This window comes from Trifolium pratense, linkage group LG4, assembly GCF_020283565.1.
Source record: "Trifolium pratense cultivar HEN17-A07 linkage group LG4, ARS_RC_1.1, whole genome shotgun sequence".
Lineage (NCBI taxonomy): Eukaryota > Viridiplantae > Streptophyta > Magnoliopsida > Fabales > Fabaceae > Trifolium > Trifolium pratense.
In genome coordinates this window covers 1,477,013-1,485,825 of record NC_060062.1, presented here as the reverse complement: position 1 = coordinate 1,485,825, position 8,813 = coordinate 1,477,013, and the positions used below count along the sequence as shown (strand labels likewise).

Below are 8,813 nucleotides of genomic sequence, written 5' to 3'. Positions count from 1 at the left end.
GACCGAGAGATAAAAATTATTTGATCCACTAGGGAATGCACATCAGCCAAATTGCCTCGAAAAATAACGTTGTTACGCGTACTCCACAAACACCAAGTTTTTGCTAACCAAATTATATGACATCCCTTTGCATACTTGTTATTTTTCACTAGTGAGCCAAACTTGTTAAAATGTTTCCGGCTCTCCTCAAAAGGTATATAAAATCAACATTCAACCATTTGTAAATTGTGCTCCACACTTGACTTGAGAAAAAACAAATAAAAAATAAATGATTGATGTCTTCGTCTTCTCTAAAACATAAAGCGCAACATAATTCTCTTTGGATTAATAATGATACCTTAACTCTTCAAAGCCAACCGAGTCGGGAGTTTCGCTAATAATAACCGTCACCCAAAGATAGAACTTTGTTCTTCCATAAGAGTTGCAATGTTTCCACCACGTTGGTATTAATATTCATAGAGACCAACCTATTTTCTAGTGTATAGGCATAACAATTTCGGTTTATAGTTAGACAAAATGCTAAGAAGTTCTGCTTTCTCTTCCCTTTCGGTTGGCAGTAGATCAACTATCCAAGATATGTGCCAATTCCAATTCTCCTCATTCCACGTTCATCAATAGTAGCCCCTGGATTCACAACTTTGGAAAACAAGGAGGGATATAGTTCCTCGAAATAAAATATTAATAAACCACTCGTCGTTTTCCTCTCCTCCTTGTTTCATTTTGAATCCAGGGGCCATCACCAACGACGATATATGTGCCAATTCCAATTCTCCTCATTCTATATTCCTCCTTGTTTTCCCAAGTTGTTAATATGAGGAGAATTGAAATTGGCAAATATATCGTCATTTTAAAAAATGATCCGGTTCCGACTCAAATCATTGAACGGTTGACGAGTTAGTACTCTTGCATGCATAGTGGTGACTACTATTTGGATTTTAATTATCAAAGCATGATTTTGTTACTCTTCTTTACCTACGAGAGGGTAATGTTATTTTGATTAGAGAATAAATTTTCTTAGAAGAATGCATGCTCCACCCTTGAGCAAAACACTCATTCGTAGTATTTATTTACATTAATATATTATCAACAAGTATCCAACTGAACACAACAATGGCAACATCAAGAAAAATAATCACTTCAAACCACATAAATTGGTAGAAATCCAAATACACATACTATATAATGACTCATTCTTAGTCAAACATAACATTAAACACCAAAAATAAAGCTCAAACATTTAAAGAAGTGCAATTGTGATAATGTGAAGTGGTGTACGTGTAGAGAAAAGGAAATGATTGTGAAACTAGTGAACCAAAGAGTGCTGAAAGAGATTGTAAATATGCACCATTTGGATCCGTAAAAGTTTCTTTTGAACGTACAACCTTTGTAAACTAGAGTTGTGATATTAGAAGAAGATGATGATTCAGAAAGATGGGTTGTGGAGAAGATGAAGAAAAAGAACAAAAGAAGAAAAAGGGTCATTTTTGGGAAACAAAGTTGATGCTCTGCAGTTATCGACGAACAAAGAGATCAAACTTTAAATTAAACATACCGGAACACTTATTAAAAAGTGTACCGGTAAAATCAACATACCGGAACACTTATTAAAAAGTGTACCGATAAAATTAACATACCTGAATACTTATTAAAACCAAGTGTACCGGTAAAATCAACATATCGGAACACTTATTAAAAAGTGTACCGGTAAAATTAACATACCGGAACACTTTTTTAAAAGTATACCGGTAAAATTAACATACCGGTAAAGATAAATACTTACCGAAACAGTTTTTTAGGAGGATGAAACAGTCTACCGGAACAGTATAACAAAAAAAATTAAAATATACTAATTTTTTATAAGGGTATTCTTGATATTTTGAAACATATGTTGGGTAGAGTGAAGATTGTTGGGGTAGAAAAAAAAAATTCACAGAGCAAATTATTAGCTGTCTACAAAAAGTGCTACTTATTTGTGGTCCTTAAATTGCATGCAGGACCTCTTCCAATTGCAGTTAATTAATGAGTCCTTATTCACCTAATAACCGATCGTTAGTTGGTTCAGTGATGATTGATGTTGAACTTGGTAGGAAGAACCACGGTTCGATTCCCGCAACTGCGAACGGAAGGGGGCTGGAATCACTTGATACTAGATTTGACCCCCGAACTAGATAAACTGGTGGTGAAAGCCAAATAATAATAATAATTCACCTAGAACTACCAATCATTAGTTGGTCTAGTGGTGATTGATGTTACACTTGATAGGAAGGACCAGTTTGATCCCCACAACTGCGATCGAATGAGGCTGAAATCACGTAATGCTAAGACTGACCCCAAATTAGATTTAAATATGTCAGATAGTGGGAGTGAAAATAAAAAATATATAAAACAATAATTCACCTAGATAAATAGAGATCCGTAAAAGAGATATATAGCAAATAGTTGATGTGTGGTTATTGTTTTATGGGTCATGCTAAATAGTGCCCTGGGGCATTAGTTAAGCATACTAAAAAAGGAAATAAATGATAAAGTTAATGATGAGAGAGAATAACTTTTCACATCATTAAAACATTGAATGCACAATTTACGAGATAAAACTTCTATATTTGTATCCTTAACTAGTGCCCGAGGGCACTGTTTAGCATTTTCCTTGTTTTATATGGATCGTTCAATTTTAACCGACATTTTCATGTTCCTGTTGTAATCAATAATTTAACGGTTACTAAAGTAATTTAACACCAAAATAGCAACTGCTATAAATTTCATTTCATTAATTAACTTTGGCTTAAGTTAGGTGTTGTAATGTACTACTACTAGTATTGGCATGGCGTCCTAGAGTATGATGGGAACCAATATAACATTAGAGTGAAAGCCACTTGTCAAAGTTGAGATGAAAAAGACAAAGTTGAGCTACTTCAACTAAAAGTGGTTGAATGAAATTATTATCTCTTCACAAGTTCAATTTCACCTTTGGTTAATTATTACCTGCATTGCTTTAATGTACCACCAACATTTTCTTTTTCTGATTTTCTCACACCATTACATTATTTTCATACTAACTATGAGAACATTATTCTCATTCTTTATTTTTTTTTTTAATACCACTATTCTCACTTTACCAAACAAATCATAATCCATAGTATTTATTATTTGAATCAATTTCAATTGATCTACACATTTTAGCCTTTTAATATTAATCAGAATTCTGGACCAAAAACAAAATATTAATCAAAATTACTAAAAAAAGTTAGTAGTGTCTAATTCCAATAAAAATAAAGTAAGGTCTAATTAAAGGTCTCTCATTCATCATTGTCAATAAAATGAGTAAAAAAATCACTGTAATTATAAAGAAATTAAATATTTGCTTTTGGTGTACTATAGGTGTATATATAAGATGTAATGTAATCATCCCTATCACACTTCAAAACCATTCTTTTCTATCTTCCTCTAAACTCATCATATCTAAGTCTAACCAATATTTCAGATCTAAAAACTTCTTTCTCTTTTTCTAGTTCTCTACTATTAATGTTATTAAAGTAATTTTATTTCTTCATGGTCTACTATAGTGAACGTGGAAGAGAAGAAAAAGGATTGTATCCGACGACTGTAATTTCTTTGATTAATTATAATGAGGTTAATTACAAATTTTTAGTCTTAATACTATCATTTCTTATTTAATCACATTGAGTTTATCTAATTTGCTCTATTTTAAACTCTTGACTCATAAGATTATAAGTCAAACTCCAATCCTTTCAAGTTTAATTATGCCTAAATTCAATTTTCCACTGTTCTTTGAAAATAATTGTTGTGTTTGTCTCTATTTTTACTGTGTGCCCATGAATTCTTTTATTGATGGTAGATTCGAGATTCTTACAACTTCCAGAATGTCGGCATGTTCTAACATCTGGATGGGTATAACTACAAACCAAACATATATTGTTCAAATCTTTTAACAAAATCATACATTTTTGTGCAACAATCTATGTCTATACTCTTAGGTGTAATTTTTTTTTTTTTTTATCTAACTTAGTTATACTATTTTTTCTCTCCAGGTCATGACAAAATTTATATTTATCGGACTCATTTTTATCCCTATTGGGATTGCTGCACTGCACTGATTGCTTCAAACAATGTAACATAATAAAAATTTTACGACTTATCAAATAAAATTTGTGTAATGAATAAATTGATATATTTAACAACAAATACTTATTCAGGTGGTTGAAGTTAGCTTGCAGTATGATGATATATGCATTCCACCTTCATACGAAGATGACGCAATTGCATATATCAAAGATGATAAGATCGACAAAACTTGTATCGAGAAATTGAATGTAAGTATAAATGCTTTTTTTATATGATACTCAATTTTCACCATTTAAAATCCTATGTGTTAATAAATGTAATTTTATTAGTGTGAAATTTGAACTTTGCCTATTATAGTTATATAAGTCTGGGTTGAATTAGACCTAAATTCAATTTGTCACATTTCTTTTGAGAATAATTGGTGTACTCTTTCTCTATTTTTACTATTTTGTACTCATGAATTCTTTTGTTGATGATAGATTCAATTCGAGATTCTTACGGCAAGAACTTCTGAATGGCGACTTACTCTAACACCTGGATGGGTGTAACTTCACACCAAACATATTGTAAAAAAAAAAATTCAACAAAATCACACATTACTATGCAACAATCTTAGTATTAAAATAGTGTTAGAATATAATAGTTAGTTTGTTAATTAGATTGTTAGTTAGTTAGTTAATTTTCTACAAACAGAGCAATCCATGTAATTATTTATCATTGTTTATCAATTAAATATGATTAATATGATCTGTGGCACTACGATCTCAATTCTTAACACTTTGTTTACACTTGTAGGTGTAATATATTGTTTTCTTATCTGTTTTTTAGTTGGAATTGTTTTCTTCATATTTTGTTTTTCTCTCCTGATCATTTCAATATTGACATTTATAGAACTTGTTTTCATCCGTGGTGAATGTGGAACAGAAGAAAAAGATCAACATGCAAATGTTGTATTTAGTACCAAATTTCAACTAATGTAATAATTTATTGAAATGATACACATAATATTGATTAGAGAGACTATTCAAATTTCAAAAAATAAAATAGAGAATACGACTATAAAAGAATTATGATGTTACCTTTAAAAACTAAAATATGACATTTATTGAAGATAATTTTTGAAAACTATTTGCGCGTGTCATGTCACATTTTCTTTGCATGGTTGACGAGTTAGTACTCTTGCATGCATAGTGAAGACTACTATTTGGATTTTAATTATCAAAGCATGATTTTGTTACTCTTCTTTACCTACGAGCGGGTAATATGTTATTTTGATTAGAGAATAAATTTTCTTAGAAGAATGCATGCTCCACCCTTGAGCAAAACACTCATTCGTACGTAGTGTTTATTTAAATTAATATATTATCAACAAGTATCCAACTAAACAACAATGGCAACATCAAGAAAAATAATCACTTCAAACCACATAAATTGGTAGAAATCCAAATACACATATATAATGACTCATTCTTAGTCAAACATAACATTAAACACCAAAAATAAAGTTCAAACATTTAAAGAAGTGCAATTGTGATAATGCGAAGTGGTGTACGTGTAGAGAAAAGGAAATGTTTGACTTTGTTGGTCAAGGTAAATTGAGTTTAAGCTTTGGGCTTAAATAACTTTTAGGGGCATCTCCGAGTTTTGGGTTTAAGCTTGGGCTTAACTAACTTAACTTTACTCACTAAGTGTACCACCTTAATTACACATACACTCCTTGATTTTAATTCAACTAAATTATTTAAGTTTTGAAATTTATCTATGTGTACTAACTAATAATAATACTAATAATAGTTCATAACCAACATCATCTATTGAGAGGAAAATGTGGATGTTAAAAAATCCATATCTATAACGAAACTATATAGATATTATATTAAACTGAGTTGAATTCGATGACTCGGTTTCTTAAAATTCTTTATACCTAAAAAAGTAAAAATTTTAAAATATCATAATTTCACAAGTTTATTTATTAAAATTAAATTCTAAATATAGTCAACACGCACACAAAATTCTAGTGAAAACCAAATGCTACTTATTACATTATGAAAACAGAGCAGACTTTTCAAAATACAAACCCTAAATTAAGAGGAATCAATCATACTAATTCTTCTTCTACACCAACTTGTAGTAGCAATTGTTTTCACTTATTAGAACCTCATATCCCTTGCCACATGGACACCTAAAAGTTAGGCTTAAGCACTTTTCAACCCACTCTACATTAATAGCTTCTTCATAATCAGCTACCAATTCATCCTGAGACTGAGATGGAACAACTTTGTCATCTTCAGCAACAAGAGAGTGTTCTTCTTCTTGTTCTTGTTCTTTTTCCTCTTCTTTTTCTTGTTCTTGTTCTTTTTCCTCTTCTTTTTCTTGTTCTTTTTCATCTTCTTCTTCGTCATCTTTCATAATTTCATCCCACCATTGTTTCATTTCTGTTAACCGTTCCTTCATCCTTTTAAGCTTCTTTGAATCAGGAGGAGAATTTTCTTCAGATTTCAAACAATGCGAAACTGCAGCTTTAACCGTTGCAGGATCAATAACTTCAGAGTTACATCTACTAATAGGTGGCCGAGGTGGCAAAACAGACGAACCTTTTACCGACACTGTTTGCTCCTGCAAAGTGTATGACGGATCCGAGACAGATTCGCGAAGATCATTACTGCAGAGACTAATAGGAAGAGTAATGGCGGAGAAGCCATTACGGGCAAGTTTCTCTTGGTCGAAAGAATGCTTCTTGGATGAGTGTTGATCGGAGGAAGATGATGGCCGTGAACAGCGTATGACAGAAGTGTTGTGAGTGTGAATGTGATGATCAAGATGATCAGCCATTAATGATTGTTGTTCTTGTGATGAATTTCTTTTTGGTTTTTGGTTTTGGTTTTTTGGATTTTGAATATTTGATTATAAAGTGAATATTGGATTTTCAAATAAGGGATGTGATGTGATGGTTTGTTGAGATTTTCAAGGGAAAGTGTGTAACTGAATTTGGCGGGTTAGTTGGGAAAGTTTCTTTGCGGTTAAACATTTTTTTGGTTGAGTTTGTAGGATTCTCTACAGTCATCGTCTTTTTTTTTATACATAACTGTTAAATGTTAGTGTAGTGCAAAGTCATCAGTTGTAGAATTTTAACATTCCAAATATATTGGCACCTCAAACATCACCAATCATTTGCATCATCACACACAGAATTTTATTGAAAAGAGTGCAACTTAACACTAGAGGACTAGGTCAAAACCCAAGAAAAACAATTAATTGAATCTATAAGAAGGAAAAACCGTCCTATTGCGAAAAAAATCCTCACCAATAAAACTACGAACATTATCCCGCCAATAATCTTCCCGATAAGTTAAACTTAAATTTGCAAGCTTATCAGCACAACAATTTTCTTGCAATTTTTACTTCCAATTTTGTGTTTAGGTTTTCCTCACTTTTGTTAATTCTATAGGATTTGTTCATCAATCTTACTTTAATATTGTCTCATATGATGATCCCTAATTCTTATTCATGTATATGTATGCCTTTATGATGTCCCGTGAACATAGCTCAGTTGGTAGGGATATTGCATTTTATATGCAGGAGTCGGGTTCGAACTTGGATCTCCTACTATCTCAAGAGATAAATTTCTAGATATTAGTTTACTTAACCAACAAAAATGCATGTCTTTATGGGAGATATATAGTCGAAGCATCTTGTTAGTTAGTACATACTCTGTATCATGAAACTTACATTCTTTTATTGGTTTCATCCGTAGTTTGAGAATTGTCTGGAGAACAAGGAAGAAACACAAATCCCAATCTCACATTGAGTAAGGTTAATGCTAGTGCTACTACATTCATCCAGAAATTGCTTTAATGGTGTTTTCCGAGTCCGACTAAATCACAACACTTCCGAACTCATTCAGTCGCCATCTCCAAAGCTGTAGAATCCCCAAATCTTCCGCTATTGCTGAGGTGAGCATCCACATTCAATACAAGATTTTAAGATATAATAAAGCATTTTTTTTAGGGTATCAATGGATGTTTTTGAGTGAATATTTTCTTAACTGAGAATTGGAGTTAGCATGTTATTGAGGGTATCAAATTTTAGATTTTATGAGGTTGAATTTCGGGTTATTGTTGTTGTAAGCCTGTAGATGTAAAATTTGAGCTTTGAATTTCAGTTTTGTATGAGCTTGACTTCTGCCTGATCATGCTACTATATATACATTAAAGTATGGTTTGGAAGGAACAAATTGAAAGAGTGTTTATATGTAAAAGTTATCCATTTACTTCACTTTATCGACTCCCTTTTATAGTATTTTGCTGATCATTTTAGGATGGAATATTGTTGTTTTTTGTTTGCTACATTTTTTTATAGATATAGTCTGATCTCAAAACCTAAGAACAATTTCTTTTTTTGAAGATCGGCGTGGTTAGCGTTACATATGCTAGAGTTTTGGCTTGTAGAAGAATTGGAACAAAGCTATTTTAACTTAGACGAGTATAGCATACCGTGGAAGTGGTGTAGAAACTGGTTAGGATGCAGATTGAGTCGTGACAATTTTAACTTAGAGAGACCTGCAAAATTATGCAACAATGTGACAATTTTGTATCAATTGAAGAATGGGAGGTAATTAAAAGCTTTTATATGTAGTTTGCCTCTTGCTTTGGAGATTTTTTGGGTCAGGGAGTTAATCTGGTTTATTTGTTTTGCTCGTTAGTGTGTGTAACTTTGGATATTTTTCTGCA

The 8,813-nt window shown here is 31.8% G+C and overlaps 2 protein-coding genes and 1 non-coding gene across 3 annotated transcripts; 2 read left to right on the top strand and 1 right to left on the bottom strand.

The window, feature by feature from the left end:
- Positions 1 to 3,433: 3,433 nt before the first annotated feature.
- LOC123920498 lies at positions 3,434 to 4,825 on the top strand. Its single transcript, XM_045972758.1, has 5 exons — positions 3,434 to 3,630; positions 3,857 to 3,909; positions 4,050 to 4,129; positions 4,215 to 4,331; positions 4,563 to 4,825. The coding sequence occupies exons 1-5, from the start codon at positions 3,626 to 3,628 to the stop codon at positions 4,629 to 4,631; spliced, it is 324 nt and encodes a 107-aa protein (XP_045828714.1). The 5' UTR covers positions 3,434 to 3,625; the 3' UTR covers positions 4,632 to 4,825.
- A 1,166-nt stretch (positions 4,826 to 5,991) lies between these two features.
- LOC123920642 lies at positions 5,992 to 6,915 on the bottom strand. Its single transcript, XM_045972933.1, has 2 exons — positions 6,527 to 6,915; positions 5,992 to 6,007 (listed from the first exon to the last, which is right to left on the bottom strand). Exons 1-2 carry the CDS (start codon positions 6,913 to 6,915, stop codon positions 5,992 to 5,994), a joined length of 405 nt encoding a protein of 134 aa, XP_045828889.1.
- Positions 6,916 to 8,310: 1,395 nt separating this feature from the next.
- Positions 8,311 to 8,412, top strand: LOC123882563. Its single transcript, XR_006799887.1, has one exon. It is a non-coding gene; the product is annotated as a small nucleolar RNA snoR99 (small nucleolar RNA).
- Positions 8,413 to 8,813: the final 401 nt, after the last annotated feature.

Bases quoted from the DNA above. Each gene is read 5' to 3' on its own strand.
- LOC123920498 (XM_045972758.1), top strand. The intron at 4,130-4,214 runs GTAACATAATAA...ATACTTATTCAG, and splicing joins CACTGATTGCTTCAAACAAT to GTGGTTGAAGTTAGCTTGCA. The intron at 4,332-4,562 runs GTAAGTATAAAT...TGTTGATGATAG, and splicing joins CTTGTATCGAGAAATTGAAT to ATTCAATTCGAGATTCTTAC.
- LOC123920642 (XM_045972933.1), bottom strand. From the start codon at position 6,915: ATGGCTGATCATCTTGATCATCACATTCACACTCACAACACTTCTGTC.